The sequence below is a fragment of the Temnothorax nylanderi genome, unplaced genomic scaffold (genome assembly GCF_030848795.1).
Source record: "Temnothorax nylanderi isolate EJ_2023f unplaced genomic scaffold, tnyl_v1.0 TNYL_tig0033_pilon, whole genome shotgun sequence".
NCBI lineage: Eukaryota > Metazoa > Arthropoda > Insecta > Hymenoptera > Formicidae > Temnothorax > Temnothorax nylanderi.
This window is the reverse complement of record NW_027249095.1, coordinates 1,299,143-1,321,796: the sequence shown is the minus strand read 5'-3', so window position 1 is coordinate 1,321,796 and position 22,654 is coordinate 1,299,143. Positions and strand designations below refer to the sequence as shown.

General features: G+C 35.0%; 2 protein-coding genes, 1 long non-coding RNA gene and 1 pseudogene across 5 annotated transcripts; 2 read left to right on the top strand and 2 right to left on the bottom strand.

Moving 5' to 3' along the window:
- Nucleotides 1–4,052: 4,052 nt before the first annotated feature.
- Dis3 (exosome complex exonuclease RRP44-like protein Dis3) lies at nt 4,053–11,001 on the top strand. Its single transcript, XM_071703105.1, has 14 exons — nt 4,053–4,197; nt 4,306–4,479; nt 4,563–4,720; nt 4,883–5,070; nt 5,150–5,376; nt 5,731–6,009; nt 6,086–6,370; nt 6,548–6,785; nt 6,861–7,119; nt 7,222–7,465; nt 7,672–7,892; nt 7,976–8,144; nt 8,253–8,528; nt 8,602–11,001. Exons 1-14 carry the CDS (start codon nt 4,144–4,146, stop codon nt 8,761–8,763), a joined length of 2,934 nt encoding a protein of 977 aa, XP_071559206.1. The 5' UTR covers nt 4,053–4,143; the 3' UTR covers nt 8,764–11,001.
- On the bottom strand, nt 8,551–13,281 carry Wda (will decrease acetylation). 2 transcript variants are annotated; one of them, XM_071703107.1, is made up of 10 exons: nt 13,082–13,281; nt 12,813–12,970; nt 11,680–12,019; nt 11,262–11,494; nt 11,003–11,185; nt 10,770–10,925; nt 10,314–10,461; nt 10,067–10,235; nt 9,803–9,986; nt 8,551–9,736 (listed from the first exon to the last, which is right to left on the bottom strand). In XM_071703107.1, exons 1-10 carry the CDS (start codon nt 13,154–13,156, stop codon nt 9,613–9,615), a joined length of 1,770 nt encoding a protein of 589 aa, XP_071559208.1. In that variant the 5' UTR covers nt 13,157–13,281; the 3' UTR covers nt 8,551–9,612. The 2 variants fall into 2 exon arrangements, with proteins under 2 accessions (XP_071559208.1, XP_071559207.1); XM_071703106.1 differs by having other exon boundaries at nt 8,551–9,986; nt 13,082–13,274.
- On the top strand, nt 13,240–16,588 carry LOC139770859 (uncharacterized). 2 transcript variants are annotated; one of them, XR_011717834.1, is made up of 6 exons: nt 13,240–13,534; nt 13,671–13,706; nt 15,011–15,179; nt 15,417–15,712; nt 15,851–16,178; nt 16,256–16,588. It is a non-coding gene; the product is annotated as an uncharacterized lncRNA (long non-coding RNA). The 2 variants fall into 2 exon arrangements; XR_011717833.1 differs by having other exon boundaries at nt 13,285–15,179.
- A 44-nt stretch (nt 16,589–16,632) lies between these two features.
- On the bottom strand, nt 16,633–21,024 carry LOC139770779 (eukaryotic translation initiation factor 3 subunit C-like; annotated as a pseudogene).
- Between the last annotated feature and the right edge of the window lie 1,630 nt (nt 21,025–22,654).

Here is a 22,654-nt window from a genome sequence, read left to right as displayed (position 1 = left end):
GTGTTGGGCTTCTTTCAACCTTCCTAGACTGTTGGAACTGATTTTCACTAAAACCAAATTGATCCACGTGTAATGCGATTTATTATAAGAATATTTACTACTTAAAAGAATTCAAATGGAAATAAACCACATTATAGAAATATAAAGTCCTCAAGAAATATTGAGGATAGAAAATGATTTCTTTTTTAATTAGAAGTTAGTAAATTTTGTGATAGGTCCAAAAATGACCCACAATAAACAGCATATGAAAATTTAAAAACGAGGCAGAAATTAAAGGATTAAGGATGTTTTACCTCTAGCTATATATGTAGTATAATTTTGTTTTCTTGATTAAACAGTGTAAAGCTAGTTTCAGAAATTATTCATAAACAACATGTTATTATTGGGACAGAAAAAGCGTAAAAATCACAATTTTTCCCATTTTTGTACTTGATATTGTTTAAATAAATCATTTAAAAATTGAAAAAAAAATATTAACAGAAAAACTTAAAAAACCGTAATTGCAATTCTCGATGTCATAGAAGTGTAGGTACCATAAAAATTTCATTCATTTTTACCGTACATGAGCAGATATACATATTATGATATTTACATGGGAAGTATATATATATATATATCTATATATCTATATATATACAATTTCTGTAACTTTTAAAGCAAATATCTCAGAAACGGGTCGGTCAATCGATCGCAAATTTAACACAGGTTTTTGGGATATATACGTGCACAATCTCTGTAAATTTCAGCTTCATCCCTCTATTTTGACTGAACGGACATACATCCTTAAGCCGAATTTCACGCGTCTCATCTTAATTACTCCAGCCTCGCTTCGGGGCGGAGGATTTACCAGGGGGGAAGGGAGGTGAGGAAGGGCGGGGGTCCACGGGAAATCGCGGATCACGCGGGTTTGGCGACAGGAAGGGAAACAAATGGGAATAACGGTGGTCAGGCCGCGGCCGCGCGGATATTTTTCAGCTGCCTCATGGCCGGGTGCGCGATTTGTTGACCGAATGCTGGGACTTACGGACGCCGATGTTGCTGATATAGCGGGGTATTGTTAACCCGTCACAATGACCATGTTTAGCAACATCGACCGGTCGGTCGTGTTCGATTGTTCGTACCACCCTCTCCCCGTCCCGCCATTGCGGTCGTTACTGCGCTATTGTCGACAAGTTGGTCCGCCGAGAATGATGACGATCGACTCTTTAAACCCGATGTCCATTACACGCTCATTTTCTGATTTGATCTCTATAATATACAATATACACGTACATGTATTCACGAGCTTGTTTTAAGTTCCGCGAGCTTTTAAACAGAGTAATGAATGGAGAGAAGATTACGATCGCACCTTTCTAAGTTCTGTCTAGCGTCTCTAAAAAAAAATAAAAATAATAATTCATTAAAATAATTACTTTTGCCACAATAGAATTACTTTGGCGCAAATACAATCTTTTATAATTTCATAACTTTATATAACTACACTGAGAAAAAAAATTTGTTAATTCCAAAAAATATTTAGTCCGATACGTTCAACTAAACATTTTAGTTAGTTGACTATATAAACATTAGTTGAATTAATTAATTCTTGATTAAAGAAACTAAATAAATTATTGAAAACTAATGTTTAGTTAACTAACTAAAATGTTTAGTATGAACGTATCGGACTAAATATTTTTTCGGATTAACAATTTTTGTTCTCAGTGTACCATTGCATATCACAGAGGAAATAATAGGTTTATACGAAAATCTACGTAATCTCTGGCGTGCTCCAACTCTTTCGAGATCCAGTTACACTTTCCGGCAGCAACGGAGACTCAAATGTGTTTGCACCGATCTATCGGCGCTCTCTCGAGCGGTTATCAAAAGGCGATAAATCGCGCAGCGACCAAAGGAGCCTTTATCCATCGATCCGCTTATTATTTGGAGAACGGCCGGCGAAACGGGAGAAGGGAGTCCCTGTTTTGATTGGGTAATGTCAAAGCAAACTGACCCTCTCGACCCGAACTGATCTCCCTCACCCCTCTCTCCTTCTCTTTCCTTCTACCTTAGTCCCGTATTCGGGCTCATCCCCCCCCGAGTTCGATTTTACTGCCGTTTTATAGTCGTTTGTCGCGGCGAGGCGAGACAGGAGCGATTACCACGCGGTCACGTTCCGTGCGGGACGTTATAGCCGTGGCTGGAAGCTCCTCGATCGTCTCGCACACGAAACAACTCACGATACAGCGGTTATTCTTCGGCATTAAATGCATTCGCATAATGAAATGACGGCTAACAGAACGTCAAAAAATGGGGAAAACCTGAAACGAACTGGAAGAGCAAGGGATTAGGCGGAGGATAACTGCGGTAGAATAGAAAGAAATGAAAACTAGGATAACGTCAAAGGATATTATCTGCCTATCCAGAACGCCCATTAAAATAATTATTTTTGTACAAATACTAATCCTAATTAATTTTATAATTTTTAAATATTTATTTGCACTCATTAATCTTCTATAACCCACGCAATTTTTTGCGTCTACAAAATTATATAACGTAAAGCTAGCAAACGAAACTTCGGATAAAACTAACAATTAATTTACAATCTTTAAACTCTTTATTATAAAGAAACGGTTTATCACTTAAAATAAGATGCTACGCTAAGTGTGGCAAAAAATAAAATAAGACTTAAAAAATATGAGTGTGTGACTTCGAAAGTTACATGGCGTTATAGAGAGAGCGTACTTTTTAAATGTTGTGCTGTTTCAGACACTCCCTATAATCTTTCATTCATAATGATCCCTTAATTTCGCGCACTTTCGTGTGCCGCGAATCGAATAATCAGTCGTAAATGAAAGACAGAGATTCTGAGAAGCCGAATTACTGATTGCGAGTCTCGACCTAAATGGCGCGGAACGTAAGAAGCGGGACATTGTCGTTCCGGCAACCGGCGCGCGCGCGCGCGCGCGCGCGAGGGGACCTCGTAAATTATTTGGAGCTAGACCGCGGCTCCTGTCCGGAGCGACGGCTTCATATTTTAGCGTTGCCACGAGGCGTAAATGTTTACGTTAAAGGCGACCCGCCGTCGCACAATATTGCGTTATCCTTTTACCCGCGCTGCGTACGCGGGCGCTGCTTGCACGCGCTCGAGCCCTTCTCGCCGCTACGCGGTCCGCCAGCGCTCGTAAAAGTCCTCGCCTGCCCCCCTTGTCCCTTCCCGCCCACGTCGAGAGCGATAGATTGGGCCAAACGAATAACATAAGGCTCCCTTCACGAATAAGTCAATCGGGAGAGGACCGCCGTCGTGCGGAAGCACGTTCGTCGATTCGATCCGAGTTCGAAAAGCGAAGCCGATTCACGGTTGCGCGACTCGAATTTCTGATAAATCGGGGAATCTATCTGAAATAATGAATAAATAATGAAACGGATCTGTAACAGCGATCGTTATCACTCAAAAGATGAGATAAATAACTTATTATTTTATACGTGCGCTATACATTCTTTGCTAAATCTACCAAGATCCATAAATCTGGAATTTTAATCATAAAGAGCCTCATTGCCATTATAATAGCAAAATGAAAAAGGCTTTAAGCCTTGAAATGATGTGATTAACGTAAACTTTTATAAATCTTTCGATTCTAATTAAATTATAATTAAACCTCTCGATAAGATATTACACGTATAATGTATGATATATTATAGTTTGTTCAAATTTATAATATATACTTGTGATTTTTGTAAAATTTATATATATATACACTTGCACAAGACACAGGACCACCCCGACCACCTGCACAGGATTGCGTTCGAAAACTTTACTCGGGTGCACACCAGCGTCGTTCTATCCTTGTTCAACTTTTAGTAAATAACAAAAATAGAATGACGCGGTGTGCACCCGAGTAAAGTTTTCGAACGCAGCCCAGGAGACAGGACGAGCTGGACGCGACCATCGGGTAATCTAGCGCCATCTAATTGCGCGAATTCAAAACACGGCAGACGTATTCAAGCATTGGGGCGACATCTTGCGGCCGTCACAAGTACTTACCTTTCTATACACGTGCCCGCTTTCTAACATAACATAACCTCCAAACTCCAACAGTATAGATTTGTTGAGAAGAGGAAAATTCGCATTGTGTTAACAGTGTTTAAATAAATGTTGTTAACAACATGTTAACAACAAAGATCTTTTTCAGGAAGACGAAGGGAGGGAAAATCTTTAAGGTAATATTCTAAAGTCTTTTTAGAAATTTTGAACATAAAATTGAACTCACGTACCTCGAAAACTTTATGAACAAGAATGATATTTGAGTTATAATTTTCTCTTATCAGACCGTCAGGGAGCACTACCTCAGAGATGATATTTACTGTGGCTTTAAAACGTGTACGAAGTGCAAGGCGAGGCTTCGGGACATGGTGTTGGAGGAGGAAGATGCTGGTGCAAAGTCTACCTTGATTCCCAGCCCATATTTTCTTGTACTTGACACAAATATAATTCTGGATCAAGTAAGTATTATACCGAATGTATTATAGTGTTAAAACACACGTATTCCCTATCGGATTGTCTAAAGTTTGATTTCTAATTACAGATTGACATCCTGGAGGAAGACGTCATCACCAACGTAATCATCCTGCAAACAGTACTGGAAGAAATTCGGCACAAAAGTTCCACTGTATACAAAAAATTGAAGGCCATTATAGGAAATGCAACGAGGAAATTTTTTGTGTTTATCAATGAACATCATCGGTGTGTAATAATTATTGTATGGAGGAAGAAGAAGATTATATATTTAATATTGTACTATACTCTCTTTAACATTTTGTTCTTTTGACGTGCTTTATAATATATTTTAGATATATATTTTATGCTGTATTGTACATAATAACTATTTTACAATGTTACTTCCAGGGAAACTTATATTGAGAGGGAACCAGGTGAAAAGGTAAACGACCGTAATGACAGAGCGATACGAGTTGCAGTTAAATGGTACGATACCCATTTGAACTCTGATGGCGACAATGTAAAAGTTATTTTGCTAACAGATGATGTAGAAAATAGAACACGTGCCGCTGAAGAGGGACTGTTTGTTGTATCGAGTAAGATATACTTGATTTTGTTCTATTAAATTATATCACTTTGATAGTACATTGAATAATATATACATCTTTTTCACAGTGGAAGATTATGTTGCATCGTTGGAAAATTCAAGTTTTCTGCTGGATAAATTATGCAAACGTTCTTATACTTTGGATATCCAAGGCCCGGAATTGTTTCCTTGTCATCTAGCACCCACAGAAATGCACGACGGTATATCATCCGGGAAACTGTTGCAAGGAACATTTTTGGCATCGAGAGAAAATTTCCTCGAAGGAAATGTGAATGTTGAAGGAAGAGATAAACCTGTAAGATACATAATCATTCGTGAATATTTAAATATAGCGTTAATATTGTCGGTTTGAAGGAGAAAATCATTGAACATCTATTTTGAAAATAATTATGTACGATTTATTCAAACCGCTCAAGACGCATGATTTTTATAAATTTATGTAAATCTTTTTTTAAGTTTTAATGGATATCAATATAAGTGAGCAATGTAATTGAAAATTTAAAAACTACATTTTTGTCATCAGATTTTTAAAACTTTTATTTATTATCTATTAAGCAATATGAATTGCTGATTTTTTCCTTAAATTCGACAATACATACGTAATAATCTCTTACAAGTGTCATTATTTTTATTGTTTCATTTGCCTTAGATATTTGTGCAAGGACGATCTCATCTAAATAGAGCAGTTGATGGCGATATAGTCGCAGTTGAAATTCTGCCAGAAGATCAGTGGTCATCACCCAGTGAAATTGTTTTGCAAGATGAACAAGGTGCGGATGCTGATGACGTTACGGAAGATGAGAAAATACTGCGTAAACAGAGCTCATCAAAAATGCAAGAGAAAATACCGACGGGCAAAATTGTTGGTATTATCAGGAGAAAATGGAGACAGTATTGTGGAATATTGCAACCGAGCGCAATTAAAGAGGTAAAGAATCTTTCATATTGTGACATAATAATTTTTTTATATCTATTCTATTATATATTGTTATCGGTGTGCGTAGAATGTAAGGCATCTGTTTGTTCCGGCCGAGAGAAAAATTCCGAAAATAAGGATTGAAACTAGACAAGCCGAGATACTGAGCAAGCAGAGAATTATTGTCGCACTGGATTCATGGCCACGAAACTCAAGATATCCGCTTGGCCACTTTGTACGAGCACTTGGTAATATAGGAGACAAAGAGACAGAGAATGAAGTATTACTCTTGGAACACGATGTTCCACACAGCCGTTTTTCTGATGCTGTTCTTAGCTTCCTTCCAAAACTACCATGGATCATTGCGGAAGCGGTACGTACACATATTTGGTCTAAAATTTGCTGTATTAGCTAATTTTCTTGAACTATTGATCGTATAAAGAATGATTTAACTGCGAGTATAAATAGCTGAATAATGTAGCTATGCAGAATTGCACAGAATATTATTTATTTATAAAAAGATATTACATATATTTATATATCTTTATAGGATGTTGCGCAAAGAGAAGATCTCCGACATCTAGACATCTGTTCCGTGGACCCACCAGGGTGTACTGATATTGACGATGCGTTACATTGCAGAAGTTTACCAAACGGTAATTTCGATGTCGGTGTGCATATTGCAGATGTATCCCATTTTATAAGGCCTGGGACTGCACTGGACAAAGAAGCAGCATTACGCGCTACCACCGTATATCTTGTTGATAAACGAATCGACATGGTTCCAGGTAAGATAACTTCATTTTAAGTAACATTGTAGGTAGGTGTAACGCAAATTAACATAAAATGTTTCTTTATTTCAGAATTGCTTAGCTCAAATCTTTGTTCCTTACGAGGTGAGGAAGAACGATTTGCGTTTTCCTGTATATGGGAAATCGACCCCGACGCAAACATAATCGATACGAGATTCTGCAAATCTATAATTTGCTCGCGTCAAGCAATGACGTATGAGGAAGCTCAATTGAAAATTGACGATGCCACTCAGCGGGATGCTATCGCGGTGTCGTTGAGAGGATTAAATCAATTGGCAAAGAAATTAAAGAAGAAACGTTTAGAGAATGGGTATGATTATTCAGAGATGCAATATCTATACTGAATTATTTTGAATTATACCCAATCATTTTTCACAAATTAAAATTTCAATGTTAAATAATTTATTTGCAGTGCTCTAACTTTAGCGTCACCGGAAATACGCTTCCAAGTGGATAGCGAAACGCACGATCCCATTGACGTGGAGGCAAAGAAGTTGAGAGAGACTAATTCTATGGTGGAGGAATTTATGCTGCTCGCGAACATCAGCGTTGCTGAAAAAATATTGGCAGAATTTCCGGAGTGCGCTATGTTAAGAAGACACCCGGAACCACCACAAAGTAATTTTGAACCGTTGATTAAAGCTGCCAAAAATCAGGTATTGTCACTTAGCTTAGAACTTTATGTAATTCTATGTTTAGTTACAAAGGTATTCAAGATTTTAAAATTAAAAAATTACGAGAAGTATTTCCTTCGATTTTTGGATTTAAAGAAGAAATTCGAGCTACTGCCAATGTTATCAGTTATTTTGTTATTTAATAGTGATAGCGCTGCAATATATTCATCTTAAAATTGATTTTACAGGGTTTCACTATTAATACAAATACTGGCAAGGAATTAGCCCGATCACTGGAAGAAACTAAAAAGGAATCGAATCCTTACTTCAACACAATGTTGAAAATATTAGCTACGCGATGTATGTTGCAAGCGGTATATTTTATTAGCGGAATGCACCAACCAGAAGAATTCAAGCATTACGGATTAGCGTGCCCGATTTACACACATTTCACATCTCCTATTCGACGGTAAGCCGTTTGAAAGCCGTTAAGGACCATCATTATTAAATTAAATTTGAATTCACGGTTTCTTAATAATCTATATCTTACAGATACGCAGATATAATTGTGCACCGACTGTTAGCTGTATGTATAGGTGCCGACGCGACTTATCCAGAGCTACTGGATAAAAAGAAGAATCACTTGTTGTGCCATAATTTAAATTATCGGAATCGAATGGCGCAATATGCCGGCCGAGCGTCAGTCGCACTGCACACACACGTTAGTTCGATTTATTATGAAGATCCCTCTTTGATAACCTTGCTGTTCAATACTCCGATATGAAATATTATTTACAAAAAATTCTAACAACTGTTTTATGCGTTTCAGATATTTTTCCGCAACAAGGTTCAAGATGAGGAAGGATACATTCTTTTTGTACGAAAAAATGCTTTGCAAGTGCTTATACCGAAATATGGTTTGGAAGGCACTGTATATCTCAATTCTGCTTCGTCATCCGTCACGTTCACATACAATTCGGAGGATCAATCTCAAACCTGCGGCGAGATCGTATTTCGGGCATTTGATCCTATTGTTGTACAAATGAGTTTGGACAGATCTAATGTTCAGCATGAAAGATTATTTTTTAAACTCGTAAAACCAGAGGTAAGGAAAGGGAGCATGTGAAAACATTCATATAGATATATTTTTAATGTTCTAATAATTTGTTGGATTATAGATCCCAGATTTCAGCGTTCCCCCATTGAATATAGAAACTACTAACGCGTCTGAAGAAAATTCCACTGTGAAAGAAACGTTGAAACGGAAGCCAGAAATTCAGCAAGAGTCGACCATCGTTCAGAAGAAGAAAGCCGGAAAGAAAAAGAAAAACAAGAATTGAGACTATAATTTTTAAATATAATGCGAATCACGTAATAATAATATACGCATTGGTTTTTATAAAAAAAATTTGTATTTTTTGGCTACTTTTTAACATTATTCACAACTTACAAAGTCTTTATAACAAGACAGAAAATTGTCAATAAATCTTCTTAGACAATATTCCCACAGGAAACTTACGTACACAGTTACACAGACATAAATGTCTGATAATTTCTCTCATTGAATTACTAAATTCATATATTCTCTTTCTCATTGGAAACTTAAAATTTTTCGTTGCACTTTGCGGTAAACTTGACAAGCGACATATTTAATCTCATGAGTAAACGACATTGAATACTAAAACGAATTGATGAAAAAAATAATTAAAGAAAAAAAAATATCTTCACTGGGTTTAATCGATATGAATGAGAAACGAATGTACTTTTGGCGATAAAAGCGTTAAAAATAATCAAAATGAAATTAAGGTACAATCAATGAGTATAGTAATATGAATTTAGTTATATGCAACATAAGGCCTTGTTCGTTTTCGCTGCACTTCTGAACTAGTGCAATAAGTCAGAATGAAACAAATATATTTTCTTTTATTCTAACTCATTGCACTAGTTCTCAGAAGTGTAGCGAAAACAAACAGGCCTATACTGAAAAAGATGATGCATTTCTTATAAATACTGTAAAAACTTATCAGGGATAGCATGGCCAAATCTTAGATCACATGTATAAAATCAATTTAACGAAGACAGTCTCATGTTTGCGGAAAATTGTCACTATACAGTATCAGATAAAAAAAGAAATTAATTTAAAAGTACGTTTTATATTCGACTAGCACCATAATAAATAATAAAGAAGATTACTTAGTGCCGATACAAATCAACGAATTGTTTTTCTTATAATAATTCAATGAGAGAATGCTTGAGCAACTTGTTGAATAAACTTGTGGCGCCTCTGATTGCGCCAAAGCGCTTGACGATCCTCTGAAAAGAGTAGGCAATATGTAAACAAATCTAAATTTGAGAAAAACAGAAGATTTAAGCACATACCCATTCAATGTTTTGACGAAATCTTGAGTAGGCCACAGTCGTACGACTCCATCTAGGCTTGCACTGGCGATGTACTGACCATCTAAACTCCAGTCTACATTCATAACGGTATCTTTATGGCCTTTCAATTCAGTCAATAAACCATTAGTTGCTAAATCCCATATAGATATGGACTTATCGTCGCCTGAATGAAACATAGTTAAAGAACAATTCATTGTTAAAATATAATTTTACGATTGTCTTATATTTTTTTCATATAATTACCCGCAGCTGCCAGATATTTGCCATCTGGACTAAAAGCTAAGGTGTAAATGGTCGATTGCGCTCCAACATACACTCGCAGTAGATTCCCGTCATCTTTTGACCATAGCCTTATTGTTTTGTCCGCGGAACCAGTCGCTAAGTATTTTGCGTTTGGATGAAATTTTATGCACTGAAAATAGAGAAGATACGTAATCCAATCATTATATTATTCTAAAATAAATAGTTTGTAATGATTTAAAAAATATACATTGACATCTAGGAAGTGACCAGCGAATATTCTTAAAGGAAATGTTCTATCCAATGACCACAATTTTGCAGTTCTGTCGTGTGAACCTGTGGCAATATATAAATTGAACACACTGGTATCCATGCACCATATAGGATAACTATGACCGCTGTAACAAGAAAAAGAACAGTTAGAAATCACACATTTTATTCATGTAATATAATATATATTACATGTATTATTTTGTATGTACGTTTTTTTTAATTCAATCTTATTCTAGAAAAAGTGACTAGTCTGCAGACAAAAAATTCACTGAAATTAACAGAAGCCTTGATTTAAAGATCTACTTTGGAACAAGTTTATATCTTTGATTTACAGTTGAAAATTTGCTACATGGAATGAAAAATTACTTCGATACTCAGTTCTTCATAAATATTTGGGCTACAGGAAAAATTTTGAAGAAATAGGATTATTTACCTATATATTGCTGTACATGAATAGTTATTGAGTCTCCATGCTCTCATATCCTTGTCGCTTGATACAGAAAGGAGAATGTCTACCTCTGGGATAAATCGTAAATCATGCACTACATCCGTGTGGCCTCTCAGTATTATCGCCCCTGCTTCGCTTCTTCTATAAAATTATGTAATTACTTCTTTATTCTAACATATTGTACTCAAATAAAGGAATGATATACAATTGCAACTCACACTGTGCTTTCTTGTTCATTGAATCTATAAAATGGTGATATATCACAGGCAGACGGAACACACGTTTGCTTATTTTTCGTTTTGACCAGGACCGTTTCACCTATACCCCACAAGCGTATTTCAGCTGTACTAAAACCTACAGCCAACTTATCCATCTTAGGTGCGATAAGACCGCAACTTGCACTGCAATAATATACAAAGATACATTAAACATAAATAATTCCAAGAATCATAGAACAGATTATAATCTGATACTTGCTTTTCTATAGCATTCTTCACCGTAAATAATCTCAATGGTTGATGAGCATTATTCTGTATCAATCGTATAGCTTCCTGCAATTCTCTCATTTCACGATCCACACCGGTACCAGATGGCTGTTCCATATGGCCATTAATACTTGCTTCATATCTTTGACTTTTCTCTTCAGGTACTTCTCCATCCATTTGAGGACTGTCTGCCTTTCTGATTATTGTGATGTGTGTATTTATAATCTATACAAAATTGTAAGAAATTCAAGTTGCTAAAAATATTAATTTTATTTTAAACAAAATTTAAAAAATTAAACAGCTTCTTGATATAAAATTATTATCTTTATGATTGATGTAAAAAGATTAATCTTCAGCAGAATTTAAATGGTTAACGAAAGAAGATGTACTTGAAAGCAATTAATTATTACCTGGATTAATATTATATGTCCGTATTTGGTAAGATATTGTCTCAGGCAAATATGAGCCGACTCAGACAGATCTACTTTATACTTTCTAGTTCTGAACGCATTTACCAAAGGTCTCAACTCAATATCTTGCACCGAAAATACACTGGATAATTCTTCTAAGAAGTCCTTCTCCGTTTCGCTGACAAACTCATTCTGATGCGTCTTTAGAAAATCGGTAGCAGTCTCTCGATTACCAGTATGTAGCATCTCTAAGTAAAGATGACAAAATATTGGATACAAAAGTCCCAGCAACTCTATTCTTATTTTTTCGTTGAGTATGGCATTCATCCATTTCTTGAATCTAAAAGGAGGATTAAAACTTTAGCGTCTTGCAATCCTCAAAATCAACTTGTCACGTATGCAAAAAAATAACATTTATTAATTATAGAGACGTAAGAATCTTCAAGTAAGAATCTGGTCAATTTGACAAATAATGGTGGCTGCGCTTAAAAACAATGTACTATATAGAGTTTATATATTAGTTAGAGGCACATGATGACATGTTCTGTGTGAAAAAAATGAAAAATTATAACAAATATAGACTGGGTTTATTTTCACGCTTTTGTTTTTATATTTTGGATTGGTTCTACCATGGTTTGTCATTACCAATCAACACATAGTGGCCAGACCTCTTACTTGAGGGTCTCTAATCAATTAATGTCAACTTTTCGATAGAAATCTCAATCTTAAAATTAGAATTCCATTTAAAAGTCATTTGTCATGTCAAAATCTCGATCATCTTCATGTTCTTGGTAGCGATCACATAACTTTTCTCTTTTTTAAACTGAAGAACACTGAATGAATGAACAAGTTATAGAAACAGAAGACTGCCTGCGTGCCTACACCTTCTGTACCTAGTAGGAAAAATTAAAGATGGACACATCAAATTTCCTGTTTTCTGAAAACTTGGAGCTGCATGAAAGCTGTACTGACTGCAACGCTTGTGATATAATAAAAAAATTGTAATATAAAACGTTAAAGATTTATAATAAGTAGGATTCAACCAGACGACAAAATGCCTTTATCTCGCTGGATGAAACGAGTAATCACTAATCACATCGCGCGGTTTGAGAAGGAGTCTTGTAAAACCGTACCGCTGATAAGCCTGATTCGCCGCGACGGTGTCAATGGAAATGGCACTGAAAACGATCGAATTCTCTTGCGAGGAGCCGCACTCCGCGGTCGCGCTCAACGTCGTCTGATCGCTGTTCTGACAGAACAACTGATCGCCCTTGCGGTAAACGTCGTGGTCCTGGAAAAAACAACAACAGCAGCGATGTAGGAGGTTATGAGCGCGCACGCTCATTCATGGCGAACCACGCGCGGCGTGAAAACTTCCGGACGAGTCTCCGCGACACCGCACCTGATAGTGACGCCTTTTCAGGTAAGATTCAATCGTCGCGCTGATCACCTCGCTCTTCATCCGCTTCATCTTCATCGAGGCCCGGCGGCGACGGCGAATCCCGCGACGGTGCCCCGAACCGGGATCCGCTGACGGTGATGCGTGACAGTACGCCGTACGGATGGCGGAGCAGGGCACACAAACACACCCCGCCCGGGGGGGGAGGGGGGGAGAAAGAAGAGGAGAGTCGAGACGAGAGAGGTTGTGTAATTGTGTTGGTGCAACGGTATACGCCATAGACGTAACAAGTGTATGTAGACCGTAGACCGCCGCCACTGCCTACAGAGTCCTAATAATAAGAGGAGCGCGGCGGCTCGCTTGCTGATTGGCTGACCGCGGCCACGAATCACAACCGAGAGTGATGGTCCCGCAGCTGATTCCATATGTGCGAACTGCGAAGTAACGTAGTATTATGTGAGTGAGAAAGATAATTAATATTTATAATATTATTAACAAATCTTATTTCACGTTGATTACAATGATGGAACTAAAACAAAATCATTTCTGAATGATCAAACTGTGTCAGATATATAGAGGTTACTTTGTTTAGCGGTTAGCTGCGGGCTCAATAGGAACAATGGAGGGGGTAAGGAAAATGCGCTTCTAGTTTATGAGTACGGTTTTTCAGCATATTCTTTTTTACATTATTAAGAATAAAGCAAGCACACGTTTGTATTTTAAAGAAAGGCGAAGAAGAACGAAAAAAAATAAATGATAAGTGTGATAAGAACTTTATCGCTTTTCGTAGTTAAAAGAAATATACGAATTATGTTCCATTAACACATTGGCATTATGTGTCCTCCCAGGATTTTAATTTTTTTGATTTAGAATAATTTTATGAATGACAATCAGATAACTTTTTTTTAAATTTAGACAAGAGTAAAAACCTGCATGAATATTTCTTTAACAAATATTATTTAAAAATACGTTCGTCTGGCAGAGCTTTATATAAATCGAAAAATTCCATATGCATGGAAACATTGAAAACTGTTTTCTTTTTTGAATAAAAATCGACTCGATCGACAGATGGTATTTTATCTTCTGAAGCTTTATGAGGAAATATACTGTATCTACGATTTTTATTTGTCGAAATTTAGTAAATCTTCAAGAAACTTTTCAAGAAATTTGAAATTTGCCTTTTCATTACAATATATTATTTTTTGTCATGTATAATATTTACCTATTACATATTTACCTATTACATTTATCATTACTTATTACATATATATTTTAATTTCTAATTATTCTTAATTAGAAGAGGTACGTGTAATTGATACCCGTTTAGAATTAATTGTAGATTTTAATCGAAAAGTTCTTGAAGGAAAAGCGATTTTGACTATAGAAAGAAAACCTTCTATTAATTATGTGAGATAGTGAGTAGACATTTTCTTTCATATCAAGCTAAAAGAACTCATTTTTAATATATAATATCAAATAATTAGATTTTAGGTAATTTTACACTCGTTATATTACGTGTCACAGACATTGATGGAACCCATTTAAATTATCGTATTAAAATTAATTACGCTTTTAAAAGTTTACTTTACATAGATTTACCACAAACTGCTGGTACTACATATATAACTCTGAGTAAATATAAGATATTTTTAGAGAAATATATCTACCCAAAGTTATATTGATGTAAGAATTGAATACACCCACAATACTTTCAGATCAGGGGGCCTATTACGTATCTTTTCACGAGGTGAAAATGCGAAAAGTGAACAGATTTACTAGATTTACGTAATAGGCCCCCAGGTAAAATTCAAATTGAATATGAAACAAGTCCGATCTTTCCTGCATTATATTGGCTAACACCTGCGCAAACTGCTTATGATAGACATTCCTTTCTATTGTCTGTAACAACAACAACAACTGTTTAAATTATAGGAGAGTATGCAAATTTGACAGATGAGATTTCTTGGCAAGGAAACCATGCTCTAGTACATATTAGTTAAAAAAAATAAGACTTTTATACATTTTACTGTCATGTGGAAAAATATAATTGTTTAGCCAGTATACCGTAAGGCATACTCTCGTACGGTAAAAATTTAAACAGGTACATAGTATTTGTATGCATTTCGCATTAATATTTATTTACATGAAAACAATGACAATCGACTGATTTATTGATATTAGTGATAAAACTAATAAAAATTTGCAAAGAAATCGAACGTTAATGAAAGAGAAATTAAATATTTTTACACATAAGTGACTATATTTTCTAAGAAATTACTTCAGTTAAACTAAAATAAAATATCTATTTAATTTATATTGACATATTTAACTTTTTTAGATTTTAGTACCAAAAAAGTATGTCCGCACATTTACAAAGTGTATGCGAAGGTCCGGAGATAGCCGTACATACATTCCTTCAAAGTAAACCGGTACCATTGTAAGCGGTAATTATATTGCTGTACGTGTCGACGAGATTGCAAAGGACCAGAGACACGACCCGGCAATTGGCATTTCATATATCCGCGTGTCAGACCATTGCGGACACGTTAGGCTCCGAATTTCAAGTCTTGCAGACGATCGAGAAACTGATGCTCGACTGCAAGGACAGGAAGGAATGTTTGAGCTATATTGAGAGTAATATAGATGTGCATTCTTAAATGCTAGAATCAATTATAAATTAAAACTATATTTAATCGCGGTCGCTATCAGAACTAAATTGGGATTGAAATATGACTTAATTACGATTAAAATGTGAAATACTTTTTTTTGCAGACGAACATGCGTTACGATGTTTGCGTCTCCTGTGCTTGTTGTCTATCACCACCGACGGTATCACGCGGAGCGAGCTTTAAAATATTCAAAGGCTGCATTTCCATGCATGCCCATGGTTATCAGTATATCCCGCTGTTCTACAAGCTGCACACAGCCGGCTTGCTGAAGTATAGAAACGAATATATTTTATAAACTGCCGAACTGGAGCAGCGAATGGAGCAGCAACGCGAAAAAATTGAAGATCTTACCCAGTTATTCCAAACGGATCGATCAGAACGGTCGTACCTGTCCTAGCTACGTGTTCAACAACGCTTATATACCCGCAATAGTTCGTATTTCATTCTTCTCATATTATAAATCAAGCGATTGTGGGATATTAACGTAATATCGTTCAACGTATTACAGGCGCAAATATTAAACATCGTATCGAATCAAAAGAAGGATCCTCGTAGCTTTGAAGATCTGACGAATTTACCAAATTGTGTTGTAAATGGTCGTCGGGGTGCGTTATCGCCAAAGATGGTCGTGATCTGCGTGATAGGAGATATTACCTGCGCAGAAATAGCGGCTTGTCGACTCATAGAGAAATCTACAGGAATACGCCTCGTCCTTATATCCGATACTATTCTAACGGGTAACAAACTCATCCAGAGGATACAAAAGATATGAAATCTCGTGGCATCCATCAGGAATGTAAAAATGTTATCTTTTCGTATAATAAATAGACAAATAATTTTATTTTTTAATAAGAAGAAGAAGTTACCTGCAAATATTTATTTTTATTATGAACTAGAAGATTATTTTAAAATTATGCATTATATAATAAAATATGAGATATACATGAAAATGTACATTAAAGTAAATGATAAAATATATGGTTTTGTAAAAAAGTCACGTTTGAAACTAGTTTCTAAAAATTAACCATACTCTATTGACATCTATTATTACATCAAAGTAGTTCAAATTATCTTCAATAAATATTTTTAAAGTATTTTGGACGACGAAAAAATTAAAATCATGAAATATTCAAATAACTTTATGTATGTAATCGAATATCTTAATTCCTCCACTCCCTCTTCCCCTTTTATTCTCACTTTGCTTTGTCATATTGTACCTTTGTATAGTATTTGGACCTTTCATTATATTAATATAAATATATTTTATAATATAATGAAAGGTCCAAACACTATACAAGGGTATATGACAATGCAAAGTGAGAATGAAAGGGGGGAGGGAGTGGAGGAATTAAGATATTCGGTTACATACATGGTTATTTGAATATTTCATGATTTTAATTTTTAATCAATGTACAAATTTAATTTTTAAAGTCAGAGTTGGGATCGAGTCGGATCAAGTCAGGTCAGGTCTGTTTAGGTCTTGTTAAAAATAATATAAAATATAAATACATGAAAAACAAAAACAACAATTTAAATAGAACATATTGCCTTGGAACGAATATAATTAATTTAATTTTTGCAAAAAATTGATCTATTTAATTGTTAAAATTAAACACAATTTTGATAGTACTCGAGTCAATGATCTTGATGATACATCAAAGTAAAGATCATCAAAAATACTTCATCCGTTTATACATATCTTGCTTCATTTCGAAGATACGTTCGTTCGAATCTACAAAGTTGTTGACTTTATCCGTCAACTGCAGAGCCAATGATTGAAGGCGGCTTGGCTCGCTTCGATGCATAACTACAGTTCCAGTTGGATCGTCCAAAGATGCCTAAATTTGTAAAAAAAGGAAGTACATAAGTTATAAAGAATATTACGTAAATCATTGTACAACATAAAAGTATTTCTGCCAAAATACCATAAGTTCCTCGTTGATGATCATTTTACTGATAATCGAATGGACTATATGGGCCGCTTCAACTGGAACATGTCCGCGAGCTTCGGCATCGAGATCGAATCATATACATGCGAGTACGTGAACAGGTAAGTCCTCAATGCCTCTTCTTTGATCAATCGCGTTAACATAGCTCGCACTTTATCCGCTTGATGGAAGAGATCCTACACCTATTTCAATAAAAAAAAAAGTAATTACTACATCGTATTCTACATTTGACAAAAAAATTGCTAATGTAAATCTCGCGCTAATACCTTTGCGTCCATCTTTTCATTTATAATGTAATTGTTGCAAGCGGACCAATTTCCGTTACGCATCGCTTTGGCAGCGGCAACGACGTGCTCCCTCATAGATTCCGGAGGTCCGACTAACGATTGGCGTTCGCTTTTACCGCAATTGCTGGTAAAATGTCTTCGAAATCATTCTCCGTCTCGCATCGAACTCATGCGCTATAATTAAATAATTTGTCGCGTATAATAAACGCTGAAAGTAATTGTCTATGCAATCGTAAAAATACACTAAATGCATTTTATATATAAAGAATATCAAACATAGAAAACATACCAGCCATGTATAGAATTTCGATGAGCATTGCTGAAACAAGGTATACACATTCCAGAAGTTCTAGATTAATATGCATGTGGAAAGGCATTTGCCTTTGCTTTTCGATCTTCTCCTGCTCCTTGGTACGCTCGTGCTGTCGTTGCGGAAGCAGACTTTGCACCAGAAGTTCCTTTACTTTGCCCGTCACCATCAAATCGACAAAGCAGTTGTGGGCGTCTTTAATATTCGCATGACGGAACGCACATAATCCCAGATGGGCTATCGTATGATTGTATAAAATCTAAAAAATAAAATACATTATTTTTACACGTTTTAACGAGATAATTGTAAACGCAGATACACATTCAAACCTGTGTGGCTGGAACAGAATGTTGAATAGTTTCCTGGAGATGCGACATCAGAATCAAGTCGCGAGCTTGGAACCAGTTATCGTGAAGAGCGTGGTGGATAAATGTGCGAGAGAATCGCGCGAGTTCTGAATCGATCAGTGTTATCGTGGGCATAAATGTATTTGCATAGTTTTTCCATAACTTGCACGGATGTGATTGCGTCTAGTCCCAGTTTACCCTAACACACATTTGATATTTTTGACAATTTAATAAAATAAGAGAATTTTATACACACATATATATACTTTGCGAGATTTACCTCCTTTTGTTTCAGAACATTCGAATCTGTAATACATGTGCTCGATTTTACGAAGGTACACGCGACAGAGCTCGGACACAGTTCCTTGCCTCTCCAAATATTCTTACGCCTAATCAATTATCTCAGCAACTTATACATCCTGCTATACATCCTTCAATCTGTGACAAATAGACAAGACATCATAATTACGAAGCATAAAAATAATCATATACATATATCGCATGATTTCTTTCAATAAATATGCCGTATTTATTGCTGTATATAGATCGCGTACGATTTTCAATTTTGTGAATTTCTTATCGGGGAACAGCGTCAATACAACGGTATATTTAATTTGTATAACGTCTTTTCTTCCGCTATTATTTCCACGATTCTCATGTTGAAATTGTTCAACTGCAAATCTAACATCTCGATTATATGCTGTAGTATTATGTTTCAATATTTAAATTTTAAATGAATAAATACAAAAATAAAGCCTAGTAAGTGTAACCGAAGTAAACAATCGATTTGTATATATTCTGCAGTTTTTAATATCAGTATATAGCTGAAAGTCACAGCCTCTTCGGCTATCCGGTATAATAAACAGACGATGTTTCCAGACAAAGGAAAATATGAGCAAAGGTAAAACTCTACGAAACTAACTGCGCAAAAATAGCGCAAATTAAGTATAATTGCATGAAATGATTTCCTCAATATTCACATGCGTATCGCAAATAAAAACAAAAAATAAATCTTAAATAATAAAGAATTTTAACTGATCAATTAATCAGTGATATAAAATACAAAGTCGCAGTTAAGTTTTATGGTTGATAAATATTAAAATATGGAATTAATTATAATAGTACAATACTTGTGTCACAATCGAATTGGTTACTATCCGTTCCATTCGCGATTATTTCCTTTAAAAAATTAGCGATTATTTCCAGAATTCAACTGCACGAATGCAATTTAACCTTCCCCGTTTGAAGCGCATCTAAAGAAAAACATAGAAACGGGTGGGTATAGCTAAAGTTGCAACGTAATTCGGCTACCAAACGGTATGCATATATCCTGGCTGCAGTCGACCCTTTAACCCGCGGAATCAAGAACATCGTTCCGGGAAGAGTTGCGCGGAACGCGCGGATGCAACGAGCGTGAAACGCTCAGTTTTTCTGCCTCGCGAGTGAGCGCACACGTCCGCCGCCAAAGCCACCACTTAAAATCCTGCCGTGAAAAATGCTGCCGGCAAGTCACCGACAATAAAAATAATCATTGTGGAAACGAACAAAGATCATAGGACACCTTCCCGACCCTCTCTGCATTCGTTACCTTTCTCTCAAAAACAATCCCGCGCTCACGAACAACATCTTTGATGTTTATCAACGTTGGAAAAGCAAAATCGGAGCTTCGACAGGGATCTCGGTGTTTTCGCGCGTTTTATTACGTTTGTTGTATAACATAAAACATGAAATAATTTCTTTTAATGTAATGGAAATCAAAAAATTGCGGATTTATTTTTAGAACCGATGCTTTTAATTAATAATTTTCAATGCTGAATGTATAGACATCAGCAGCAGAGTTTTGAATAACATTTTTGTCGCAACAAAGTTCCTTTTCAAGTTTAGCTCACATAAAGCTTTTAATTTACAAATATTATTGAAGTTCGTAGTTCGTATATAAAGACTGTAAACCCATCAACAATTTTATAATTAATCTTTATTTCGCTTAATGGTATTTTGTACACAAAACATATTACTTAATAACCAAAAGAATTATTTGCGTTTTCTATAAAAATAGATAAATGTAATTTACGATATTAAAATGCGAAGTTAATTACATGTTATTTAGCGTGCAAGAATCTATATGGATTTTCTTTGGGTAAAATATCAACTAAATTTTTGTGTAAAGTTAGCATATCAATTATCAATTAATAAATTTTTTAATAATAAATTTTTTGCGTAATATATAGATACACGTATAAAACTTTGTTTTTTAAAATTATAAATTTTTTTTCTTATTTATTATGTTCTTTTTTTATTATATTTAAAATCCTAGGTACACAAAACATATGCGTACTTCCGAGGAATATTTGTCCAAAAGCAGTATATCCAAATACTATATTCATATCGTCAAATTTACTTGGCGGAGATATATCCTGCGAAGCTAAATTGCTTGCGCGACAAATAGGGAATATCTATTATTCCAAATATTCTCTTAACACTAATTACAATCATATGTGGTTGGATAAAAGTTTAGGAATGTATATAGGCAACAAAATTATTAAAGGAATGACGGAAATTGATGCAAAAACGATGGAATTTTTAGAGACGCAAACAAAACAAAAATTAATAAAAAAGGTAAAGTATTATTAACTTTAATTAGATAAATCAAATACCGTAATAAATAATGTCGAATAAGATGCCAGATCCCAAGTAGCAAAGATGACGTCTAAAGACGTCTTATTGACGTCATAGACGTCATTAAGACGTCATTTGACGTCACTTTGCTACTTGGGATAACAATATTTTGTATTATTCACACAATTATACAAAAAAAATTGTATTATAGTTTAAAAAGAATCAGCTAACGCTAAGGTGTTTGGTGCCTTACGACTTGGACAATGTTTGCCCGAACAACTACATCAAATATGTTCCATACGAAATTGGCTGTTTGATCCTTGAAAAACTAGAACGCATATTAGGCCCGTCATTCACTTTATTTCTCAAATCATGTTTTGAGAATTTTAAAAACACTACGATAGATACAGAAACGTGGAAGACACATTTATTAACTTATTTTAGTAATAAAAGAGAGGTAACAAAATTTACAAATAAACTATGATATTATATAATATATTAACAATTTTTTTCTTTAAAAATAATGATTTTTGTGTTCCTTTTAGGTGATAAATTCTTGTCTTCCAAATATCTGTTTCACAGGTAAAATAGTGGATGTTCCACATCATTTGTCAACATGGTTAGAACGAGAGTGTTCTAATTATGCGACACAATTGATCACAATTGATCACAATTATACCGATATGTCTAATAATGAGTTATTTGAGAAAGCAAAACATTTCCCCAACATTTGGCATATAGAATTTTTAAAAATTCTATATAATTCACAAGAGATTATCACAGAGACCAAGATGAACTGGATGTCAGAGAATTACAAGTTTCATGAATGTATATCTTAATTTCAAAGAAAGATACAATGTGTATCTTTCATGATACTTCTGTGACGGTAAAATTAACTAATTGTAAGATACAATGTCTCGCACAAGTACGATTATATATGGTATAAATTCCATATAATTAAAAAATTAATAAATAAAATTATATTGAGCCCCCCAAGGTTTTGTTAAATATGTAATATTCAGTAATTAGATTTTAGGCAGCTACGGGCTTGTTATATCAAGTGCCACATATATATTTATACTGAATCTGATTTAGAATATTAAATTGGACATTGGTGATACACTTGGAAGTAAATTTGCTATTCAGTTACTACAAAGTGTAGAAAATTGTAATAATCGGTAAATATAATAAATTTTATAACGTGATTTAAATTTTACGATATCTATCAAGTTATAACTTTTCTATCAATTTCCTATCAGTTTATCTTGCGAAGCCCGGTGCTTATTTTTCGATTTAAACACGATTTTTTCGCACACAAATTGGTGGCTGAAGTATAGAGATCGAGTAGGTACCTTAAGAATTATTCAAGACGTTATATTTTTCAACAACACTAATAAA

Bases quoted from the DNA above. Each gene is read 5' to 3' on its own strand.
- Dis3 (XM_071703105.1), top strand. From the start codon at position 4,144: ATGTTAACAACAAAGATCTTTTTCAGGAAGACGAAGGGAGGGAAAATC. The intron at 4,721-4,882 runs GTGTGTAATAAT...TGTTACTTCCAG, and splicing joins TTTATCAATGAACATCATCG to GGAAACTTATATTGAGAGGG. The intron at 6,786-6,860 runs GTAAGATAACTT...TCTTTATTTCAG, and splicing joins ACGAATCGACATGGTTCCAG to AATTGCTTAGCTCAAATCTT.
- Wda (XM_071703106.1), bottom strand. From the start codon at position 13,156: ATGAAGATGAAGCGGATGAAGAGCGAGGTGATCAGCGCGACGATTGAA. The intron at 11,186-11,261 runs GCAAGTATCAGA...ATATTATTGCAG, and splicing joins GTGAAGAATGCTATAGAAAA to TGCAAGTTGCGGTCTTATCG. The intron at 10,462-10,769 runs GTAAATAATCCT...TTCTTGTTACAG, and splicing joins TCATGTACAGCAATATATAG to CGGTCATAGTTATCCTATAT.